Source organism: Ranitomeya imitator, chromosome 10 (assembly GCF_032444005.1).
Source record: "Ranitomeya imitator isolate aRanImi1 chromosome 10, aRanImi1.pri, whole genome shotgun sequence".
NCBI classification, from domain to species: Eukaryota; Metazoa; Chordata; class Amphibia; order Anura; family Dendrobatidae; genus Ranitomeya; species Ranitomeya imitator.
The window spans coordinates 139,785,968-139,811,342 of NC_091291.1; the positions used below are offsets into that span (position 1 = coordinate 139,785,968).

Sequence of the window (25,375 nt, forward strand, 5' to 3'; positions counted from 1 at the left end):
CGCACATTAGGGATTTAGAACGGGTCCCGCCTTGGTGGTTTATATATGCCATGGTGATCCGATTGTCCGAGAATACCCGCACGTGGTGGCCCTGTAGATAGACAAGGAGTGTTTTAACTGCCTGTTCCACTGCCGTTAACTCCTTCAGGTTGGAGGACATTTCCATCTGACACTGATCCCAAAGCCCCTGGACCAATATATCCCCCATGTGAGCCCCCCACCCAGAAGGGCTAGCGTCTGAGGTGACTATACGAGTTACATTATATTCCCAGGGGACCCCCGTGGACAGGTTCTCTCGGTCTAGCCACCATTCAAGGGATACAATAGCGTCTTGGGATAGGGTCAGCAGGCTCTCCAGACATCCCCCCAACCTTTTTTGTTGTAACAGCACCTCGCCCTGAAGTATCCTCGTATGATACTGGGCCCATCGGACCGCTGGAATACAGGACGAGAGAGTGCCTAACAGAGACATGGCTCTTCTAAAGGGACATGGTAGGGTTTTCAGAGGCATTCAGCACCTGAAGGTGCAGGCGATTAATTTTCTCGTGAGGCAAACGGCATTCCTGAACCTGGGAATCCAGGGTCAGGTCTAAAAATCGCTGCACCGTCATGGGCTGTAACCGTGATTTTTTAACATTTAGCATCCACCCGACGTTCCAGAGCAGACATTACTTTATGTAACTGTTCCAGACAGTGATCCGCCGTTTTACCTACGATAAGGAGATCATCAAGGTAGGGGATTATTAGAATGTCAGACTCATGTAGGTGTGCCATAACTTCAGCCATTACCTTGGTAAACACCCGAGGGGCGACTGATATACCAAAAGGGAGGGCCCTATACTGAAAATGTCTGACTACCCCCTCCAACCGCACCGCCACCCTCAGGAATCGTTGGTGACCTGCATAAATGGGGATATGGTAATAGGCGTCCTTTAAATCCAAAACTACCATAAAGCAGTTTTTAAACAGTAGCTTTAATGCGGTGTTAATAATCTCCATTTTAAATTATTGTACGGTCAGGAAATTGTTAAGAGCCCTAAGATTAATAATTGTTCTGAAGGAGCCGTCAGGTTTACGTATCAGGAATAGAGGAGAGTAGAAACCTCTACCCTGTTCTCCTTCCGGAACCTCCGATAGGACATTCTTATTGAGCAGGTCGTGAACTTCCGTTTCCAGGGCCACCTGTTCTGCTGGAGAGGACCTGAGTGGCGTAATCCTGAAAAAATTCTGAGGGATAGAGGAGAACTCTAGCCACAGACCCGTAGCTATTATTCCCAAAATCCAATCGCTACTGGAGATTTTGGACCAGGCCGGGTAGAAGGCAGATCGCCCCGGTGGGAGGTAGACTACTAGTCATTGGGGTGGTTTTCTGACCTCACGGGATGGCTCCTGACGTCCCCCACCTCCAAACAAATCCAGTACCTTTCTTCTTTTTATCGTCCCATCTGCTCTGGTCTCTAGCTGGTCTCCTTTGAAAGAACCTTTTCCCTGCGAAGGGACGACTATAAGAAGTGGTCGGTAGACTGGGAAATTTCTTCTTCTCGTCTCCAGGTTTCTCCAGCAGTTCGTCTAGGACTGGACCGAACAGGTATTCCCCTTCGCATGGGATAGAGCACAGACGGGATCTGGATTGAAGGTCACCCGGCCAACATTTCAGCCATAGGGACCTGCGTGCCGCATTTGATAATCCTGCTGCTCTAGCCGCCATTCTTGCAGAATCTGCAGATGCGTCCGCAAGAAACGCAGCAGCATTCTGAATTGTTTGCAGGAATTTTAACATGGATTATCTGGAGACTCCCTCTTCCAATTTGGACACTACTTGATCCAGCCAGACCATCATTGATCTGGCTGCACATGTCGCAGCTACTGCAGGTCTTAGGGCACCCGCCGACATCTCCCATGTCCCTTTAAGAAAGGAGTCAGCCTTCTTAGGCCACTTTCACACTAGCGTCGGATTCGGCCCGTCGCATTGCGTCAGGCCGAGATTCCGACGCTAGCGTTTGTTGCGCCGCACAACGGGTGCAGCGGATGCATTTCTCCAGCGCATCCGCTGCCCCATTGTGAGGTGCGGGTAGGTGGGGGCGGAGTTCCGGTCGCACATGTGCGGTCGGACAAAGCGGTCAATCGGCAGCAAAAAAACGTTACATTTAACGTTTTTTGCTCCTGGCGGTCTGCCACAACACGGCGCAACCGTCGCATGACAGTTGCAACGTGTGTCAATACGTTGCAATGTCGGTAATGTTACTCTATGGGGCAAAAACGCATCCTGCAAACAACCTTGCAGGATGCGTTTTTCCCCTAAATGACGCATTGCGACGTATTGAAAATGACGAGTGTGAAAGTAGCCTTATCGAGAGGATCCTTTAGGGAAGCAATGTCGTCAAAGGGAATAGATGATTTTTTAGACGCCTTAGCCACCGCTGCGTCCAATTTTGGTGCCTTATCCCATGTGTTCACCAGTGGGTCCTCAAAGGGATATCTACGTTTAAAGGTGGAAAGGAGCCTTTTTTCTCTGGCTTTTTCCATTCCCTTTTGATAAGGTTCTGAACCTTGTCATTAAGCGGAAATGACCTACGCTTTTTTTTGGGTCTAGACCGCCAAACAGGTCCTGCGCTGAAAGTTCTGGCCTTTCGTCAGCCACCCCCATGGTGGATCTAATTGATTTAATCAGCTTCTCCATCTGGTCCAGCGGGAAACAAACGATTAGAATCCTCTTCTGAAGAGGATGCCGAGGAGACAGGTGTCTGAATCATTCTCCCTTCTAGGGCCAGGGGACGAATCCGAGGTGCTAGGCTCCCTTCTTTTGGAAGGCTCCCCCAGGACAGGGATTTCAGGGAATCTTTCACCTCCTTCCTGATAATCTCCCTAAGGTTTGATGTAAAATCAGGAGCCTCTTCCACCACCTATGGGAGCGGAGAAAGGCTATGTAATTTCACCGGTGCCACCGCTATACAGTGTTCCCATCAATCTATTCCCTACCATCTTCCGCACACACGACTGACAGTCTTTTAGGGTAGGCGTCTGGCAAAGGGCAAGCGCATAGTGCGCACTCCTTGTTTTTTACCTTACCAGCGCATTTTTTCCCCTAGGAAATGAACATAGGAGAATATATATATATCTCCATGACAGCACTACGGAGAGAGGGGATCTGCCCTTCAGGAACAGGAAACCTACAGATAAGGGTGGCACCTCTCCCATGCATCAGTTAGTTTCCTGTTCCTGGAGGACAGGATTCCCTTCAGAAACGACTTCATTCACCTATTAATACCCAGGCTGGCTGTCCGACCCAGGTAGCGAGGGGGGACTCCTACCTTGGGCAGTGGTGGTCCCTGGAAGTGCCACAGTGGGTCCGGGTAGTACTCCACGACAGTGAGCGGTGCAGAGTGGAGCGGTGTCCGTAGGATGTCCATCCCCAAAGGCCAGTGAGGTGTGTCCCGTCCGTCTACCCCCCCCCCCCCCCGGTCCGTTCACCCTCCTGGGCCTGTCTTCCCCCCCCACCTCTGGTCCTTGTCAGTGCGGTGCAGGCTTCCAGGAGCGCCCTGTGCGCTCCTTTTGGTGCGGAGCCGGGGGTAGGACACCAGCTTCTGTTGCGTTCGTTGTGGTGCTGCAGGCAGAGGTATAGCGGTGGGTGGTCCGGCGGTGCCATCCCCGGCTTTCGGGCACGTCCCTGAACACACTGCCCGATACCGGAACTGATGTAGACACCCCCCCCCCCCCAGTAATCCAGTACCTACCGCTACTGCCTGGGTAAGATCTTCGTGAATGTACCCTAATGCAGTCTATATATATATTTTTTTTTTATATACACACTCTGGATCTCGTCATACCTAACAGACTGGACATTCAGCATATCCCCCACACACCACCTCCTATCTGTCGGAGTCCCACAAGGTTCAGTCCTAATGCCCCTGCTCTTCTCCATTTACACCTTTGGCCTGCTCATAGAATCTCACGGTTTTCAGTATCATCTCTATGCTGATGACACACAGATCTACATCTTTGGACCAGATATCACCACCCTACTAACCAGAATCCCTCAATGTCTGTCCACTATTTCATCCTTCTCCGCAACATTTCTGAAACTTAACATCGACAAAACAGAAATCTTCCCCCCCCCCCCCCCCCCCGAACCTATCCATTTAATGGCTGCACTCTCCCCAGTCCCACAAGCTTGCTGCCTCAGGGTAATTCTTGATGCCGATCTCTCCTTCAGACCACATATCCAATCCCTTCCCACGCCTTCAACTCGAAAATTTTCACGGATTTGTACATTCCTAAACCAAGAACCTGCAAAAACCCTAGTCCATGCCCTCATCATCTCCTGCCTCGACTACTGTAACCTCCTGCTCTGTGGCCTCCCCTCGAACACCTCTCCAATCTATTCTAAACTCTGCTGCCCGACTAATCCACCTGTCCCCCCTGCTATTCCCTGGCCTCTCCCCATTGCCCAGAGACTTCAGTACAAAACCCTAACCATGATGTACAAAGCCTGTCTCCTCCATACATGTGACCTCGTCTCCGGTACTTACCTGCACGCAACCTCCGATCCTCACAAGATCTCCTTCTCTACTCCCCTCTTCCCACAATCACATACAGGATTTCTCTTGCGCATCACCCCTACTCTGGAACCCTCTACCACAACACAGACTCTCTCCTACCATCGAAACCTTCAAAAAGAACCTGAAGACCCACCTCTTCCGGCAAGCTTATAACGTGCAGTAACCACCGATCGACCAAACCGCTGCATGACCAGCTCCATCCTCACCCATCCCTTGTAGATTGAGCCTTCGTGGGCAGGGTCCTGTTCTCCTGTACCAGTTGTGACTTGTATTGATTTACCCGTTTTTATTTTGTATACCCCTCACATGTAAAGCACCATGGAATAAATGGCGCTATAATAAAGCTAGAATATTTAAAAAAAAAATAAATTACATACCAGTTAACTGATCTTCCTTGGACTTTAGCCCCTTCCTGGTATTACTTAGTTCTGACTGAAGAACTACAACCCTTACTATCTGAACAGAAAATGCAGCCTGCCCAGTAAGTGGCTCTCCCTGCAGAGTGATCATTGAATTTGATGAGGGGGTGGTGTAATATTTAAGTTTGACAAGATAATCCAGAATTGAAGCTCCTCCTAGAACAGATGTGAGCGAGAGCTGCAGGAGAAGACCACATATGCTCCATAATGCTGTTGGGGAAGGTGGGGTGGGGGTGAATTTAATTAATACTGAAAGTTATTAAAGTGATCCTCCATAGCAGGACGTTACCCCTGTATTTATCCCTAGGGCCTTCGCTTAGTCATGTGTACCAGCTATGTCCCCACTCCATTATGGAGCTGCTCAGTGGGATGTTTGGCCACAGCTGCCATGCTTAAAAGTCACTTACAAAACCAGCTGTATGCACTTAATTACAAGGGGACCAAGTATTGAAGCAGACACTGATGGAGGATGGGACTCATGTTAGAGGCCAAAAATCAGGATATTCACTCACCACTTGCCAGTTAAATACTTTATTTCTCTGGACCGGTTTGTTACAGTACAGGTAAAGTGCCACGGCGTTCCACGTCTGATGGAGTGAATTCAAGTATTAACGCCCCAAAACAGAAGCTTAACTGAGAGATAAGGAACAGCCAATGAACATTTGTGCCCTAGGAGTCACGAGGGAATGCTTTTCCAGTTCATATTTAGTCGACCTCCTCAATTGTGGGCCCAGATGAGGCACCGCCGGAGGGAGCGCCACCTGCTCCTGGGAAGCCACCGGGCATTCCTCCTGGCATGCCACCAGCACTCTGGTACAGCTTGGTGATTATGGGGTTGCAGATCTTCTCCAGCTCCTTCTGCTGATGCTCAAATTCATCCCTCTCTGCGGTCTGGAGGGGGAGAGGACATGGGATTAGACATCAGGATGCTGTGCAACACATTGGATCACACTGACAGACGAGGGGCAGGTCGCTCAGACATCCAAGGAAGGTACTGGGGCCATCATGAGCCTCACAGCTCTGGTCTGGTGAAAACTACGAATGGCATTGGAAACGTTCATCACAGCGACCACCCACTATGTTACTTCCATACATACCTGGTTCTTGTCCAGCCAGGAGATGATCTCGTTGCATTTGTCCAGGATTTTCTGCTTGTCCTCATCGCTGATCTTTCCCTGCAGCTTCTCATCCTCTACAGTGGCTTTCATGTTGAAGGCGTAAGACTCCAGGGAGTTCTTGGTGGAGACCTTGTCCCGCTGCTTGTCATCCTCTGCCTTGTACTTCTCAGCCTCTTGGACCATGCGCTCAATGTCCTCCTTGCTGAGACGACCTGTTGATGGAAGTCACATTAGTTAATCTGCACAGATCTAACAAGTCATGGCACGTGAAAGATTTATGAACCGCTCAGACATCCAAGGAAGGAACTGGAGCCATCATGAGCCTGACCGCTCTGGTCTGGTGAAAACTACGAATGGCGTTGGAAACGTTCATCACAGCGTGATCTGATGCAGTCTTTACCTTTGTCGTTGGTAATTGTGATCTTGTTTTCCTTGCCGGTGCTCTTGTCCACTGCAGACACGTTCAGGATACCATTGGCATCAATGTCGAATGTCACCTCAATTTGAGGAACACCACGAGGAGCAGGAGGAATGCCAGTCAGCTCAAACTTGCCCAGCAGGTTATTGTCCTTGGTCATGGCCCTCTCACCTTCATATACCTGGAGGATAAGAAAGTTATTACTGAGGCAGCAAGACTACGACTCCCACCAAGCACAGGTATACTGGAGAGCCGCAGTATAGAGAATTTAAGAGGTTCTCACCTGGATGAGGACACCAGGCTGGTTGTCGGAGTAGGTGGTGAAGGTCTGTGTCTGCTTGGTGGGAATGGTGGTGTTACGCTTGATTAGGACAGTCATGACGCCACCAGCAGTCTCGATACCCAGAGACAGAGGGGTGACGTCAAGCAGAAGGAGATCCTGCACATTCTCAGATTTATCTCCAGACAAGATGGCGGCCTGCACAGCTGCAAGGAGAAAAAAAAAATTATATAAAGTTAGACATCTCACGAACAAATGCATCATGTCTTAATTAGTATAAAAGACGCTCAGACATCCAAGGAAGGTATTGGGGCCGTCATGAGCCTCGCAGCTCTGGTCCGGTGAAAACTACGAATGGCGTTGGAAACGTTCATCACAGCGATGCAAATCATTCTGCATGTGGCAGCTCTCACAGACATACCTGCACCATAGGCCACGGCCTCGTCTGGGTTGATGCTCTTGTTCAGTTCCTTCCCATTGAAGAAGTCCTGAAGCAGCTTCTGGATCTTGGGGATACGTGTGGAGCCACCAACCAGCACAATGTCGTGGATCTGGGACTTGTCGAGCTTGGCATCACGGAGAGCCTTCTCTACTGGGTCCAGGGTTCCTCTGAAGAGATCGGCGTTCAGCTCTTCAAAGCGAGCTCTGGTTATGGAGGTATAGAAGTCAATGCCTTCGTACAGGGAGTCGATCTCGATGCTAGCCTGTGTGCTGGAGGACAGGGTGCGCTTTGCACGCTCGCAGGCAGTGCGGAGACGGCGAACAGCTCTCTTGTTGTCAATAATGTCCTTCTTGTGCTTCCTCTTGAATTCGGCCACAAAGTGATTCACCATTCTGTTATCGAAGTCTTCACCGCCCAAATGAGTGTCGCCAGCAGTAGACTTTACTTCAAAGATGCCATCTTCAATGGTCAAGATGGACACATCGAAAGTGCCACCACCCAGATCGAAGATCAGCACGTTCCTTTCTGCACCAACCTGTAGAGAGAAAGGGGTTAACACCAAAACAAGCATAAAATCCTAACCCCCTCCCAACATGAATGCATGCTGTCAGTGCATGAGGCCACCCAGCTGCCCATTTATCACGTGATCGCTCAGACATCCAAGGAAGGTATTGGGGCCATCATGAGCCTCACGGCTCTGGTCTGGTGAAAACTACGAATGGCGTTGGAAACGTTCATCACAGCGATCTGTAGAATAACCGGATGGCATATTAGTTACCTTTTTGTCCAATCCATAGGCAATTGCGGCAGCGGTTGGCTCGTTAATTATACGCAGGACATTGAGGCCAGAAATTGTGCCGGCATCCTTTGTCGCCTGACGCTGGGAATCATTGAAGTAGGCGGGTACGGTGATCACAGCATTGGTCACAGTCTGCAAGATAAAGATGCAACAAGTCAGCAAGTATAGTCACATACTGCAAAGCTTGGGTGGGAGTGAAAGAAGGTGCGACTACAGCAGAGATTGCAAGATTACAAGTCTCTGCTCATGGTGGAAGTTGTTGCTTTGCAACCAGCAGATAAGATTAATATGAAATTTGAGAGTGAATGAATCACACAAGGGAAAAAAAAAATATATACATATATGATCGCTCAGACATCCAAGGAAGGTATTGGGGCCGTCATGAGCCTTGCGGCTCTGGTCTGGTGAAAACTACGAATGGCGTTGGAAACATTCATCACAGCGATCGGCTGAACCTACCTGTCCATGCAGCCCATGAACAGCAGGCAGGTCACAATTTTGTATAACCACCATGATCTTGTGTGTAAATAAAGCAGTCAGTGGACCCCACCCATGGATATAACAGCTTATCCCCCATCCCCACACAAATGTGGCTGCCCAGCAAGATGCAAGTTACCTTGCCGAGGTAAGCTTCTGCAATCTCCTTCATCTTTGTCAACACCATGGAGGAGATTTCTTCTGGGTAGAAGGACTTTGTCTCGCCTTTGTACTCCACTTGGACCTTGGGTCTGCTGTTGTCACTTACAACAGTGAATGGCCAGTGCTTCATGTCAGACTGCACCACAGCATCCTCAAATCTGCGGCCAATCAGACGCTTGGCATCTAAAAAAAAACAAAATACACGAGTCAGTCTGTGTGTCAGCACCAAAGAGGAACATCACCGATCATGGACCAGAACTTACCAAAAACTGTATTAGTCGGGTTCATGGCAACCTGGTTCTTGGCGGCATCACCGATCAGCCTCTCTGTGTCAGTGAAGGCCACGTAGCTAGGAGTGGTCCTGTTGCCCTGGTCGTTGGCAATGATTTCCACCTTGCCATGCTGGAAGACGCCCACACAGGAGTAGGTGGTGCCAAGATCAATGCCGACTGCTGGTCCCTTAGACATGGTTTCTGTAATGGGAGCAGACAAATGAGAATATGAGGGGAAGAAACGCAGCTGGGATTAGTGCTAGAGACCTCCAGCCATTATATATCAAGGGGACATCCATCTGCTAAAGCCCCCCTCTCCTGGCAGGAAAAGGTCATGTGACAACAGCAGCCCTGAAACTGCTTTTGCTAACAGATTTAGGCTACGTTCACATTTGCGTTGTATGCCGCTGTGTCGCAATGCACACCGCAAACAATAACGCACGCAAAAACGCTGCGTTCTGCGACACATGCGTCGTTTGCCGAAATTTGGACGCAAGAAAAATGCAATTTTACATTGCATTACATTGCTTACAGTGTCACTACCAGGGGCTGTGGGGCCTCCAGACATAGCTCTGCCTCCCCCACCCATAGAGATCAGTGGAGATCATCATGTGAGGGGGACACCACTGATCTCTGCACAGGGGGCTACATCCAGGGGTCCCCACAGCCCAGAGCAATATCACTATAGTATATAACAGGCATGATAATGAGGGAGAACTACAAGACCCCACTGATCTCTGCACAGGGAGCTACATCCAGAGGTCCCTACAGCCCAGAGTAACATCACTACAGTATATAACAGGCAGGATAATGAAGGAGAACTACAAGACCCCGCCTGTGAGGGGGACACCACTGATCTCTGCACAGGGGGGCTACATCCAGGGGTCCCTACAGCCCAGAGTAACATCACTACAGTATACAACAGGCAGGATAGTGAGGGGGAGCTACAAGACCCCGCCTGTGAGGGGGACACCACTGATCTTTGCACAGGGGGGCTACATCCAGGGGTCCCCAACAGCCCAGAGTAACATCACTATAGTATATAACAGGCAGAATAATGAGGGAGAACTACAAGACCCCACCTGTGAGGGGGACACCACTGATCTCTGCACAGGGGGGCTACACCCCACAGCAACACCACTACAGTATATAGCAGGCAGGATCATGAGGGCACAATAATTAGGGAGAACTACAACACCGCCTGTGAGGGGGACACCACTGATCTCTGCACAGGGGGGCTACATCCAGAGGTCCCCACAGCCCAGAGTAACATCACTACAATATGTAACAGGCAGGATAATGAAGGGTGGTGGTGGTGGGGTAACTACAAGACCCGCCTGTGAGGGGGGGACACCACTGATGTCTGCACAAGGGGGCTACACCGAGGGGTCCCCACAGGATCATCACTACAGTATATAGCAGGCAGGATAATGAGGTTATCACAAGAGCCACACGTGAGGGGGCACCACTGATTTAAGCACAGAGGGGGCTACACCCAGGGGTCCCCACAGCCCACCACTACAGTATAACAGGCAGGACCACAAGAACCGCCTGTGAGGGGGCTACACCGAGGGGTCCCCACAGCCCACCACTATAGTATAACAGGCAGGACCACAAGAACCGCCTGTGAGGGGGCTACACCGAGGGGTCCCCACAGCCCACCACTATAGTATAACAGGCAGGACCACAAGAACCGCCTGTGAGGGGGCTACACCGAGGGGTCCCCACAGCCCACCACTATAGTATAACAGGCAGGACCACAAGAACCGCCTGTGAGGGGGCTACACCGAGGGGTCCCCACAGCCCACCACTACAGTATAACAGGCAGGACCACAAGAGCCGCCTGTGAGGGGGCTACACCGAGGGGTCCCCACAGCCCACCACTACAGTATAACAGGCAGGACCACAAGAGCCGCCTGTGAGGGGGCTACACCGAGGGGTCCCCACAGCCCACCACTACAGTATAACAGGCAGGACCACAAGAGCCGCCTGTGAGGGGGCTACACCGAGGGGTCCCCACAGCCCACCACTACAGTATAACAGGCAGGACCACAAGAGCCGCCTGTGAGGGGGCTACACCGAGGGGTCCCCACAGCCCACCACTACAGTATAACAGGCAGGACCACAAGAGCCGCCTGTGAGGGGGCTACACCGAGGGGTCCCCACAGCACACCACTACAGTATAACAGGCAGGACCACAAGAGCCGCCTGTGAGGGGGCTACACCGAGGGGTCCCCACAGCACAGAGTGCCACCACTACAGTATATAACACAGGCAGGATCACAAGAGCCGCCCGTGAAGGGACACGTGGACGCCATTTTGGCAGGACACTAGGAGAGGCCGCCATTTTCATACAGGAGACCACGTGACCTGGCGGAGGATGTCACCATTAACCCTTCAGACCTCACATTTACTAGTACGCGATAGATAGGAGCACAGAGGAGAGACATACCGGGAATGAGGGACAACGGCCGCGCCGGGGAAGTCACCGATAAAGACGCCGGAATCTCCCACGTTATGTAATAAAAGCCGCCCACAAGGAAGGAGAATAGAGCCCAAGCCCCCCATCGTGTGCCGCCATGTTACCTGCACTGCGATTAACCTTCCTCGGTCACTACGGAGCTGCTCGCCGTCTCCGAGCTGCGTGCTGGTGAAATGTGGTGGAGCAACGGAGCCGGCGCCCTTTTATACAGCTCAGAAGCTTCCAGAAATTTTGAGTGACGTCAACGCCTCTCCCGCCAATCAACACGCTGGGATCGAACACCTGACCCAAACCGTCGTCATCTTCTGGAACGTTCCAGCGTCCGCAGTGAGCCGGCTGTGTTCAGTCAGCGGGGGTGACCGCCGCCATCTTTAGTCATTACACCATCCCCGGCCTCGCCGCTTTACCTCAGTACTGAAGAGATTGAGGAAATGGCGAAGTAGACATGTTAGTAGTGTTAGACTGGGCAGAGTGATGGGGTGCCGCCGTGTGTGGAGACCAGGTGACCCCCAAAATACATGTTTTCTAATAATCCCCCGGGACGTGGTGCTGGGAGTAGGAGCTTATTATACTGAATTTTCCGTTAAATATGGTTTTAATATTTAGTATTCTGTGGCGATGTTAGGTTTTGCCCAAAAGTAAAATGGCGACTGTTTCGTTCGTAAAGGCGGGAATTTTGTCCGACTATTGTTGATAGGCTGGGGGAAAAAATCACGTGGTCTGTATAGCGGGAACTGCAGCCAATCACAGGCGGCGATTCAGCTGCTTGAGCGTTTTGTTGCTGGGAGAAAGTGTCCCCGTGTGGTGATTCTGAGGAGACGGTTGTGTGAGGTGATTCACAGGGTGAGGCGAAAGAAACAATAATGGCGTCCATGCTTCTGAGGAAGGGTCACACTATGAATGGTGTCATGTCGGTTTTTACAGTCCACCGTGCAGCTCACGTTTAGAATTTGTGCTGCTGTGAGGTAAAAATCAAACGTTCCCCTCATTGTGTTGAGGAATGGCGGGCGCTGTGCTCGTGTGATGCTGCATTATCTGCGCACACGGAGGCCGTGGTCCCACGGAGTGCAATCATCCCGAGTTTATTGTTCTCTACAGGCTTCCATCCATGGGGAGCCTTTAAAAAACATGTAAACCCCCTCCCCCCGCCTCAAAATAGAATGCATGTACCCCCCCCCCTTAAAAAAAATAGGTGCTGCATTTCAGCGTTTGTACACTAAATAACGCATTAAAAACCATGTAGTGTGAAACATGCACCTACAAAGGAAAGATCTAGGCAATAAATATGCATCAATCGGAGGAGATAGCCTAAAAACATTGTAGTGCAATGTTCACACTTTGCGGATTCCACTGCGGAATTTTCTGCAGCAGAATTCCAAAATCCGCAGTGAAAACCCGTTGCGGTTTCTTATGCAGATTTTCATCTGCATTTTCCTATTGGAGCAGGTGAAAATCCGCAGTAAAGAAGTGACATGCTGCGGAATGTAATCCGCTGCGTTTCCGCGCGTTTTTTTCTGCAGCATGTGCACTTCGTTTTTTGTTTCCCATAGGTTTACAGTGTACTGTAAACTCATGGGAAACTGCTGCGGATCCGCAGCAAAATCCGCAAAGTGTTAACATAGCCTTAGGCTTGGGAACATGGACTTTGACCGGGTTCACACATCAGTGTGGATTATAAGCACGTGAACTCTGCAGCCAGCAGCTTCATTTCCTCCACACACTGAGGGTATGTGCACACGTTGCGGATTCTGTGCAGATCCGCAGCGTTTTTTGCAGTGCAGAAACGCTGCAGACCCGCAAATGATAGGCTATGTGCACACGTTGTGGATTAGGCTTAGGAATTTCTGGTGCGGATTCTGCCTCTCCTGGCATAAAACGCACCTGCGGTTCTGCAGCGTTTTTTGTGCGGTTCCGCAGTGTTTTTTGTGTGTTTTTGCTGCGGTTTTCTTGCGGTTTTTTACCCCTGCGGTTTTCTATAATGGAATGGGTACAAAAACGCTGCAGATTCACAAAAAAGAAGTGACATGCTACTTCTTTTAAACCGCAGCGGATTTTCCGCAAAGTGTGCACAGCATTTTTTTTTCTCATTGATTTACATTGTACTGTAAATCAATTGCGGATCTGCAGCGTTTCTGCACCTCATAAAACGCTGCGGATCCGCAGAGAATCTGCAACGTGTGAACATATCCTAAAAAAAAGTAGCATGTCACTTCTTTTTTGTGAATCTGCAGTGTTTTTGTACCCATTCCATTATAGAAAACAGCAGGGGTAAAAACCACAGCAAATCCGCAAGAAAACCGCAGCTAAAACGCACAAAAAACGCTGCAGAAACGCAGGTGCGTTTTATGCCAGGAGAGGCAGAATCCGCACCAGAAATTCCTAAGCCTAATCCGCATTGTGTGCAAATAATTCATCAAAATAGGAGGACAATTGAGTATAACGGGTTAAAACCAGATACTTTATTATAAATCTGTCACATGACAAGCAATACAAAAAATCTATTTATAAAAACCGGAAAAGGATAGATGGACAATCCCCGCCACCATAGCCCACCATAAATATAGAAAATAGCTCAGTGGCAATACACCAACTCTCTATACATTGCAACAACCAAGTGGTTTACATAGACACAGTAGATATACCATACATATATCAGAGCGGTGCTTACCAAGGTATATAATCAAATAAGGTAGCGGAGCACAGTGGCCAGTGGTGCCGGGTTAGATCTTGCAAACGCCCCAACGTACGTTTCGCCTCTTCTAGTACATAGCTTTTTCAAGGGGATATTGCCAAAGCTTAGAGAAGGACCCTTTATACGTCATATCACATCACGTGGGGCCGGTCACATGTAGTGATACGGCCAATGGTGTTGGCGTAAGCGGCGCATGCGTCCCGCATCCCGCAGGTCCTGGTCCGGCCGACGGCGTCAGGCCCAAATGCGCACGCGCGGCAACAAATGTCACCGCGCACGCGCAAAAGGCCAGAAAGACGCCGAAGGAGGAGACCACGGCAGCGGGCGCATGCGCACCTGCCAGGTAACTATAACATAGAGACGCACACCAGCGGAGATACAATATCACAATATCAACAACATAATGAAGACAATCCTCTGGCGCAATCGGGTTCTGTGGATCATAATAAATCTCTGGCTTGATACTGGTAGTGTATAGTCTTGCTGTAAATATAATGCTGTCACACCACGTATTCCAATGCCAGACCGTCAGATTCAATCCAGATTTGTGCCATGTCTCAAATTCAAAATCAGTGTATGTGGGTGTATTAGGGTCCCGATCTTGAGCATAACTAAAGGTATAAAGAAAATCAAACAAAGCATTAAAAACACACAAAAAGATCTATATCAAGATCCCAGGGGAGGAAGATGTCACAAAAATGGGGACGAATAAATGATCTATCAGAGAGATATATTAAGTCACAGAAATGAAGCGAAGCTTAACGATTCATTTAGCCCATTGGGTACCATTGTTTTGAGGCGCACTATCCAGCTTGCCTCTCGTTGGGCTAAAAGTTTTTTTATAATTCCCACCCCTAATGCCCAAGTGCAGACTTTCGATCCCCCTGATCCTCAGAGACCCCGCGTCACAATCATGGAAAGTCCTGAAGTGACGCGGAATCGTCTTCAGCCCAGAGGGATTGACCACCACCCTGGCCGCGGCAATGTCCCGAACGTGCTCACGCACCCTAACCCTGAACTCCCGAGACGTAAGGCCTATATAGATCTTAGGACAAGCACATGTGGCATAATAAATAACATTTCTTGTGCCACACGTAATGTGCTGTCTAATTTGAAATTGTCTCAGCCCGTCGGAAGTTTCAAAGGTAGAGGTGCGTTGGACATTGGCGCAAGCCGCGCAATGGCCACACCGAAAACAGCCCAAGGGGGGCCCCTGGTGCCAAAGATGTTCTGGATAGGTGGAATATAATGACTCCTGACTAACATATTACCGATATTTGGTGCCCTTCTGGCAGTCATAGCAGGAAAGTCACCCAAACTGGCCCCCAGTTTAAAATAGACCAGTGCTTGTTCAGAATGCCCCTGATGTTGGACCATTCATGGTTATAGGTACCAATGAACCTAATGGTATCCTTCTCACCTCCTTTTTTGTGTTTCCTAGTAGCGTATAGTAAATCACCTCGCCGAGTTTTCCTTGCTCTATCAAATCCACGTTTGATGCATCTACGGCTGTAGCCGCGTGCCTCAAATCGGGATTGTAAATCAGCCGCTTGATTATAAAATTTCTGGTCAGTTAAGCAAATTCGTCTAACCCTGCGGGATGCGGGACGCATGCGCCGCTTACGCCAACACCATTAGCCGTATCACTACATGTGACCGGCCCCACGTGATGTGATATGACGTATAAAGGGTCCTTCTCTAAGCTTTGGCGATATCCCCTTGAAAAAGCTATGTACTAGAAGAGGCGAAACGTACGTTGGCGCGTTTGCAAGATCTAACCCGGCACCACTGGCCACTGTGCTCCGCTACCTTATTTGATTATATACCTTGGTAAGCACCGCTCTGATATATGTATGGTATATCTACTGTGTCTATGTAAACCACTTGGTTGTTGCAATGTATAGAGAGTTGGTGTATTGCCACTGAGCTATTTTCTATATTTATGGTGGGCTATGGTGGCGGGGATTGTCCATCTATCCTTTTCCGGTTTTTATAAATAATTTTTTTGTATTGCTTGTCATGTGACAGATTTATAATAAAGTATCTGGTTTTAACCCGTTATACTCAATTGTCCTCCTATTTTGATGCATTTATGGAGTGGGTTTATATATGGCTCTCCTTGGAGAGATATTGCCTTGTGGTATTGACATAAGACTTAGTTAACATGTGGGTGTCTGGCATTCTGATGTTACTAATTGTGTGCAAATAGCCTGAATGTTTTTTTGGCTGTGTAAATTTGAGGGTATGTGCACACGCTGCGGATTTTGCTGCGGATCCGCAGCGTTTCCGCAGCTGCGGGTCCACAGCAGTTTCCCATGAGTTTACAGTACAATGTAAACCTATGGGAAATGAAATCCGCAGTGCACATGCTGCGGAAACGCAGCGTTTTATTTTTCGCAGCATGTTAATTCTTTGTGCGGAATCCGCAGCGTTTTTACACCTGCTCCAATAGAAAACTGCAGATGTAAAAACGCAGCAGAATCCGTAATAGAAACCACGATAAATCCGCAGGAAAAAACGCAGCGGTTTGATGATCCTTAGGATAAGTAATCAATACCTCAGTGTTGGAGGGGGAGGGGTGTTTCCTGCTGTGATCCACTGCAGGGGCATCCAGAAGTGATAGATATGTGTTGTGACTATTGCCAAGAACCGTGACTCAGCTCCTATTGTAAGGAAATTCTTAGTATTGATTATCGAAACATTATGGGCCGTAGTTTTCCTATGTAAATGGACATTTATGGGTGGGTACAACTTGTAAAATCGGGTAATTTGGAATTTAAAAAAATATAAATATAAGGAGACTGCCTTCAAGACAACGTGTTTGCCGACATATATCTCTGTATTTTCTGCATTTTTTTAATGTAATCAGTTACGATGAAATATGGTATAATGTGCATTCAGTAAAGATGTTATATTTCTCTTTTGGGTCTGCACCATATCTGGTTGATATAAGGATTTCCTAGTGGCTATTAACTCCATGAAAAGCTTTTCTGGTAATTTGCTTGCACAAAACAGTAGTGAGATGTGTGATGTTCCTGATGAGGACATCCTCCCCCTCTCACTACTATCCTGTTTCCTTTAAGAGTTCCCTGCCCCCTCTCCATTCATGCCACATGTCCTCCTTTATCTTTGTGCTGCAGATGTAAGTCCTGCTAGAGTACCTGATTGTCATCTAATATGCTTTGAGATTTAATTCCTATGTGCAGCCTGGGGAAAAAAATATATAAACTAATGTGTCTAATTAAAATGGAGAATGGTGAAGTTGATCTTATTTGCATAATTGTCATCAGGAATCGTCATCAGCTGTAATATATGTATAGGCTTTTAAAGCACCACTCCAGTGTTTGTTTTTTATTTCAGCGCTGGAATTGTGCCTCTAATGTAAGGTCACTTCCCCTATTAATATACTTAGTATCCGTCATCCCGGCTCCGCTTCGGTCTCGATCCGCCATTTTGTGACCACAGTTTGACTGACCTGAAGTAGCAGGACAACAGCGCTTGACAGTGATCGTGGTCAATAATATAACTCGCTGTGTTGACATGTTTAGTCCATCAGCCAGTGCAGTAGTTTTATAGACGCTTGACAGGAGGCTCACCAATCTCTTACCAAATCAAATCAAATGAGCTTTATTGGCAGGACTAAGTACATGTTAGCATTGCCAAAGCATATGGTAAAAATGTGGGGGAGGGGGGCATATAGAGGTCCAGGGAATATCAAATTCCTTTTAGAGGATATGGGATTTTTCCAAGGTGGGGATTCCACCCTGCTTGGCTTTTGATTAGATGGGTTGGACTATAGCCCAGCTATTAACAAGAGTTTTGTAACCTGAGACCACTGAACTGGCCGATGGACTAGAGTCCTGCTAATCAATCTGCCATTCTCTATCTCTGGGAGACATATAACGCATGGTCATCAATTCTTTCATTAGTTTTAATAGATGTTTTGGGGTTGTTGTTAACTGGTCACAGATATCTTTAAGTAAAATAGGATGCATTATTATTATTTATTGTTATAGCGCCATTTATTCCATGGCGCTTTACATGTGAGGAGGGGTATACATAATAAAAACAAGTACAATAATCTTAAACAATACAAGTCATAACTGGTACAGGAGGAGAGGACCCTGCCCGCGAAGGCTCACAATCTACAAGGGATGGCTGAGGATACAGTAGGTGAGGATAGAGCTGGTCATGCAGCGGTTTGGTCGATCGATGGTTACTGCAGGTTGTAGGCTTGTCGGAAGAGGTGATTCTTCAGGCTCTTTTTGAAGGTTTCGATGGTAGCCGAGAGTCTGATGTGTTGGGGTAGAGGGTTCCAGAGTAGGGGTGATACCCGAGAGAAATCTTGTATACGATTGTGGGAGGAGGAGATAAGAGGGGAGTAGAGAAGGAGATCTTGTGAGGATCGGAGGTTGCGTGTAGGTAAGTCTAAGTTCACATTAGCGTTGTGCCGCTGTTGCGTCGGCGACGCAGCGGCGACGCAGCGGCGACGCGCCCCTATGTTTAACATAGGGGACGCGTGCGTCTTTTTGGTTGCGTTTTTCGCCACGTGCGTCGTTTCCGACGCTGGCGTCGGACGCACGAAAACGCTACAAGTTGCATTTTCTGTGCGTCCGATTTTGGTCAAAAACGACGCACGCGTCGCAAAACGCGCGCGTTTTTGCGCGCGTTTTTCGATGCGTCGCGCGTTGCGTCGCCGACGCAGGGCGGCGCAACGCTAGTGTGAACGTACCCTAAGTACAGGAGACAAGGTTACAGATGTATGGAGGAGACAGGTTGTGGATGGCTTTGTACGTCATGGTTAGGGTTTTGTACTGGAGTCTCTGGGCAATGGGGAGCCAGTGAAGGGATTGACAGAGGGGAGAGGCCGGGGAATAGCAGGGGGACAGGTGGATTAGTCGGGCAGCAGAGTTTAGAATAGATTGGAGGGGTGCGAGAGTGTTAGAGGGGAGGCCACAGAGCAGGAGGTTGCAGTAGTCAAGGCGAGAGATGATGAGGGCATGGACTAGGGTTTTTGCAGATTCTTGGTTGAGGAATGTACGGATTCGTGAAATATTTTTGAGTTGAAGTTGGCAGGAAGTGGAAAGGGCTTGGATATGTGGTTTGAAGGAGAGATCAGCGTTGAAAACTAAACAAATACCATGCAAAACGGAAACAATTTTTAAACTGATTCATTTAACGAATGCTAATTTTGGATTCAGTCTGGTATCCGTTTGCATTCACTCATCCGTTTGCATTCACTTAAGTTACATTGGTCCTCCGGTGTAGCTAATAGCAACTGTAGTTTGTTGGGCGCCCCTACTATCTGATATTAACCCCTTTCTGACATTAGACATAAAAATCCATCCATGTGACCTGGGCCTATTTGACTATGTACGAAGTATTACGTCATCACGATCGCATATGGGGGGGGGGGAAGGGAGGGGTGGAGGGGTGCGTAGGCGGTCGCTGCCGGGTGTCAGCTGATTCTGACACCCGACACTAGGCGCCAGGTGCGGTCTGTGACCGTTCCCATCACTTTAACCCACAAAATACTGCGATCGAACACAATCGCAGCATTCTGGAAGCCGACAGAGGACTAACAGGCCCCTCTGCCTTTGGATCGGAGACCCCGCTGCGTGAATTGGAATCGGAATAGAAAGCGATCAAAAAATGACCGAAAACGGTACCAATAAAAAAGTCAACTCGCCCCGCAAAAAACAATACCTCAGATGACTCTGTGGGACAAAATATGGAAAAATTATAGCTCTCAAAATGTGATACATAAACAATTTTATGCAATTAGCACCTTTTAGTGTGACAGCAGCGAAAAATAAAAACCCGCTATAAGGCCTCTTTCACACATCCTGATGTTTCCGGTACCGGAGATGTCAGTGTCTGTATAATTCTTGCGGCACACGTGTGGCATACGGGCGACAGGGAAGAAGCATCACAATAAGCGCTGTTCTCCGGCGCCGGGTGCTGAACACGGCTCTCATCACTCTCCCCTGCTCTGCCGGCGATTGGCGTGAGCAGGGGAGATTGATGAGTTATATTTAAGTAACAAAAGAGACAGCAAGGGGGGGTATTCATCAGCCACCTCCTGCGCTATGAATAAAATAAAAAAACAACGTGGTTTCCCCTGTATTTTCTATAACCAGCCAAGCATAAATTAACAGCCTGGGGCTGCAACGCTCAGCTGTCAACTTCAGCAGGCTTGGTTATCAAGAATAGAGGGTTCCTTACAACGTATTATTGACTTATATGAATAATTTAAAAAACGGCATGGGTTCCCCCTATTTTGACAACCAGCCTTGCTAAAGCAGACGGCTGGGGGCTGGTATTCTCAGGCTGGTAAGGGGCCATGGATATTGCCCCCCAGCCTAAAAATAGCAGCCCGCAGCTGCCCAGAAAAGGCACATCTATGGTGCGCCAATTCTGGTGCTTTGCCCAGCTCTTCCCACTTGCCCTGTAGCAGTGGCAAGTGAGGTTCATATTTGTGGGGTTGATATCATCTTTGTATTGTCAGGTGACATCAAGCCCATGGCTTAGTAATGGAGAAGTGTCTATAAGACACCTATCCATTACTAATCCTATAGTTACATCATAAATAAAGACAGCTAGAATAAAGTCTTTTATTAGAAATAAAACAAAACACAGTTTTCCATTTTAATTTAAAAATAGCAGAGTTATACTTGCCTAACGCCTATTCCACCAAAGCCCTCATTCTCTTGTAATAAAACAAAAATAAAAACCAACTATTTCCCTCACCTATCGGTTGTTCTGTCCCACGCTATAATTCATATCTGGGGGAAAAACCGTTTTCAACCTGGACGGTGCTAAGATACAACCGTCCAGGCTGAGAACCACTGGTGCATGAGCTGCTGCGAGCGCTGGGTCAGTGACCAGCGGTGACGTCACAGAGGTTACTTCCAGTCACTGATGCTCCATTCCCAGTCGGGCTGAGTTGTGGTGAGATCCCCACTAGGTCACGGTGTTGATAACCAACTTTGCTGACAGCTGAGGGTTGCAGCCATCAGCTGTGAGTTTTGCCTGGCTGGTTATAGAAAATACAGGGGAACCCAAGCCATTTTTTCCCATTTATTTATAGTGCGGGGGGCGGCTGATGAATACCCCCATCAGCCGCTACTGCTGGAGTAATAGTCCCATCAGTCCGCCACCTGCTTTCTATTTGGTATAAAATTCTATGACACAACCATGGTGTCAACTGCACTCTTAGATCAATTCATTGAGGTGTAGTTCGTAAAATGGGGTCACTTATATATATACAGTACAGACCAAAAGTTTGGACACGCCTTCTCATTTAAAAAGTTTCTGTATTTTCATGACTATGAAAACTGTTGTGAATTCTGCTCTTGGGCTCCCTCCGGTGGTTATGAGTGGTAGTGCTGCTGTCTTTGGATCGCAGCATTTATCAGGTGTGTCCACTTGGACAAATTGCAATTTGGACTGGGCTATTTAGTCTTGCTTGATCCTTTAGTCAGTGCCAGTTGTCCATTGTTTTTGGAGGATTCACATCCCTGACTGGTCTCTCCTGTTTGCTGTTCTTTTCATCAAAGATAAGTTCTGGCTTTGTTTTTGCTGTCCACATGCTGTGGGCCTTATAGTTCTGTGCATTTTCATGTATTGTCTTGTCCAGCTTTGTCTGTGTTAGGATTTTTTGCAGCCAAGCTGTATCTCTGGAGATGCAGATATACCCTCCATGTCTTTAGTCAGATGTGGAGTTTTGTATTTTCTGTGGTGGATATTTTCTAGTGTTTTAATACTGACCGCATAGTTCTGTCCTATTCTTTCTTTTTAGCTAGAAAGGCCTCCTTTGCTTAATCCTGATTTCTGTCTGCGTTTGTCATTTCCCTCTCCTCTCACAGTCAATATTTGTGGGGGGCTGTCTATCCTTTGGGGATTTTCTCTGAGGCAAGATAGTTTTCCCGTTTCTATCTTTAGGGGAAGTTAGTCCTTAGGCTGTGTCGAGGTGTCTAGGGAGTGTTAGGTACATCCCACGGCTACTTCAAGTTGCGGTGCTAAGTTCAGGGTCTGCGGTCAGTACAGGTACCACCTTCTCCAGAGTACGTCACATGCTGCTCCTAGGCCACCAGATCATAACAGAAAACTGTACATTCACACTGAAGGCATCAAAACTATGAATTAACACATGTGGAATTATATACTTAACAAAAAAGTGTGAAACAGCTGAAATTATGTCTTATATTCTAGGTTCTTCAAAGTAGCCACCTTTTGCTTTGATGACTGCTTTGCACACTCTTGGCATTCTCTTGATGAGCTTCAAGAGGTAGTCACCGGGCATGGATTTCACTTCACAGGTGTGCCCTGTCAGGTTTAATAAATGGGATTTCTTGCCTTATAAATGGTGTTGGGACCATCAGTAGTGTTGTGCAGAAGTCAGGTGGATACACAGCTGATAGTCCTACTGAATAGACTGTTAGAATTTGTATTATGGCAAGAAAAAAGCAGCTAAGTAAAGAAAAACGAGTGGCCATTATTACTTTAAGAAATGAAGGTCAGTCAGTCCGAAAAATTGGGAAAATTTTCAAAGTGTCCCCAAGAGCAGTGGCAAAAACCATCAAGCGCTGTCTGGAAAGACGCTCCGTATGTCAGTCTCCACGGGTCATTTGCAGGTGTTTGTGGTTGCAAAGTGGGCATGGGATATCTTGAAATCCCATCCACTATGCTGTCACATCTGGCAGCTGCGGGTTTGACGCTGCAAATGTACGCAGCGTAAAACCCGCAGCAGTTTCTTATCGTGGGCACTTACCCTGACAAGTCAATGGAGACAGAGATCGGTCATGAATCCCACGGAGATGGAAGCCATGAGGCCAGTGTGAACAGAACCTTACAAATCTATATAACAAAATAAAACATCATCAGATATAGAAGTTAAAGGGCTTGTCCATGTGAAAAATAAATGTTTGGAATATGAATTTATTGAATTTACAAGCCTAGTTGTGTTAATTTGTGTCATGATCTGCAGATATTTGTGACAGTTCTATGTTTTTCCATGGCTGTGTGCTCAGTGCCGATTAACCTTCGTCAGGCTGCATAATTTTACAACGTTGGGCTGCAGAGGTACAATTGTACCTTCATATATACCTCCACTGTGATATTTGGCCAATATATTATGGACCAAAACTGCAGAGATGTCACGAAATTTCAGCCCTCTACGGCTTTTCAAAAAAAAGTTATTGCAATTGTAAAAAATGGAATAGTTACAATTGTGCCTAGTCAGCCGGACGAAGGTTAAGAGGCAGTTGCAGTAAACAGTGGCTGCGCAGAAGGCGTTACTTGCTAGGATGGCATAGAGCATGAGACAGAAGAATCCCCAAACTCGTATCAGAAGCAAAAAAAATCACTCGGGAGTACCCCAATAAAAACACAACTACATGGTTTTTACCAGATGTACATGACATAAATGTTGGAATCCTCTCCATGGATTATTTTGGCTCCAACATTAAGTGTTGAACTCTCCCATTAATACTGCTCTAAAACCTAGGGATACATTGGCAATGAAATGGTCAATTTTAGTGTACATTATGTTTAGTTGTGATTCTCAATAAAAGTTATTTGGGTCTTTTCTATCTCTAGTTTGTCACTTTCTAATTTGGTATTATATGGTTGCTTCTTTTTGTTTTACCAGTTAATAAGACTTTACATTTATATAGACATACTTTCCCTTAAATTCAGATTGTCACCACGATCTACAACATTTAATCTGGATGGAAGAACAGAAGATGAGCTGTAAAATACAGGTAGAGTATCCCATGAACTATACATTTTAAATTTTGTGAATCCGGATCGTATCCTCTGCTAATTCGAGGTCAAAGACTCAGAATAAGGGTACCAATATGCTGTTTTTTGACTGACGTTGTATATGTGGCTGATATACAATCAATGTTAACTGTATCAAAAAGCTTGGCACTCAATAATGCTTGTAGAAAATAAAGTCATTTATTTTACATCTGGACAAACAGATCTGCTGTAGCTCGTATCTTGCTAAACGTTTTCGGTCCTTTGTGGACCTTCCTCAGAGCAAGTTTATCTGGAGCGTAGGATCTGGACATTTAATCAGATGCATGAGTATGCTGACAATATATAGTTACATAGTTACATAGTTACATAGTTATTAAGGTTGAAGGAAGACTATATGTCCATCTAGTTCAACCCATAGCCTAACCTAACATGTTGATCCAGAGGAAGGCAAAAAAACCCCATGTGCAAAGAGTAAGCTCCACATTGGGGAAAAAAAATTCCTTCCCGACTCCACATACGGCAATCAGACTAGTTCCCTGGATCAACGCCCTATCAAGGAATCTAGTGTATATACCCTGTAACATTATACTTTTCCAGAAAGGTATCCAGTCCCCTCTTAAATTTAAGTAATGAATCACTCATTACAACATCATACGGCAGAGAGTTCCATAGTCTCACTGCTCTTACAGTAAAGAATCCGCGTCTGTTATTATGCTTAAACCTTTTTTCCTCCAACTGCAGAGGATGCCCCCTTGTCCCTGTTTCAGGTCTATGATTAAAAAGATCATCAGAAAGGTCTTTGTACTGTCCCCTCATATATTTATACATTAAAATAAGATCACCCCTTAGTCTTCGTTTTTCCAAACTAAATAGCCCCAAGTGTAATAACCTATCTTGGTATTGCAGACCCCCCAGTCCTCTAATAACCTTGGTCGCTCTTCTCTGCACCCGCTCCAGTTCAGCTATGTCTTTCTTAAACACCGGAGACCAGAACTGTGCACAGTATTCTAAGTGTGGTCGAACTAGTGACTTGTATAGAGGTAAAATTATGTTCTCCTCATGAGCATCTATGCCTCTTTTAATGCATCCCATTATTTTATTTGCCTTTGTAGCAGCTGCCTGACACTGGCCACTGAATTTAAGTTTGTCATCCACCCATACACCCAGGTCTTTTTCATTGACGGTTTTGCCCAGAGTTTTAGAATTAAGCACATAATTATACATCTTATTACTTCTACCCAAGTGCATGACCTTACATTTATCCCCATTAAAGCTCATTTGCCATTTATCAGCCCAAGCTTCTAGTTTACATAAATCATCCTGTAATATAAAATTGTCCTCCTCTGTATTGATTACCCTGCAGAGTTTAGTGTCATCTGCAAATATTGAAATTCTACTCTGAATGCCCCCTACAAGGTCATTAATAAATATGTTAAAAAGAAGAGGGCCCAATACTGACCCCTGTGGTACCCCACTGCTAACCGCTACCC

General features: G+C 47.2%; 1 protein-coding gene and 2 non-coding genes across 3 annotated transcripts; all 3 read right to left on the minus strand.

The window, feature by feature from the left end:
- Positions 1-5,493: 5,493 nt before the first annotated feature.
- Positions 5,494-11,808, minus strand: HSPA8 (heat shock protein family A (Hsp70) member 8). Its single transcript, XM_069741643.1, has 9 exons — positions 11,533-11,808; positions 8,938-9,147; positions 8,652-8,857; positions 8,015-8,167; positions 7,216-7,771; positions 6,798-7,000; positions 6,497-6,695; positions 6,076-6,308; positions 5,494-5,869 (listed from the first exon to the last, which is right to left on the minus strand). The coding sequence occupies exons 2-9, from the start codon at positions 9,140-9,142 to the stop codon at positions 5,684-5,686; spliced, it is 1,941 nt and encodes a 646-aa protein (XP_069597744.1). The 5' UTR covers positions 9,143-9,147; positions 11,533-11,808; the 3' UTR covers positions 5,494-5,683.
- On the minus strand, positions 5,949-6,047 carry LOC138652334 (small nucleolar RNA SNORD14). Its single transcript, XR_011315606.1, has one exon. It is a non-coding gene; the product is annotated as a small nucleolar RNA SNORD14 (small nucleolar RNA).
- On the minus strand, positions 8,382-8,480 carry LOC138652335 (small nucleolar RNA SNORD14). Its single transcript, XR_011315607.1, has one exon. It is a non-coding gene; the product is annotated as a small nucleolar RNA SNORD14 (small nucleolar RNA).
- Positions 11,809-25,375: the final 13,567 nt, after the last annotated feature.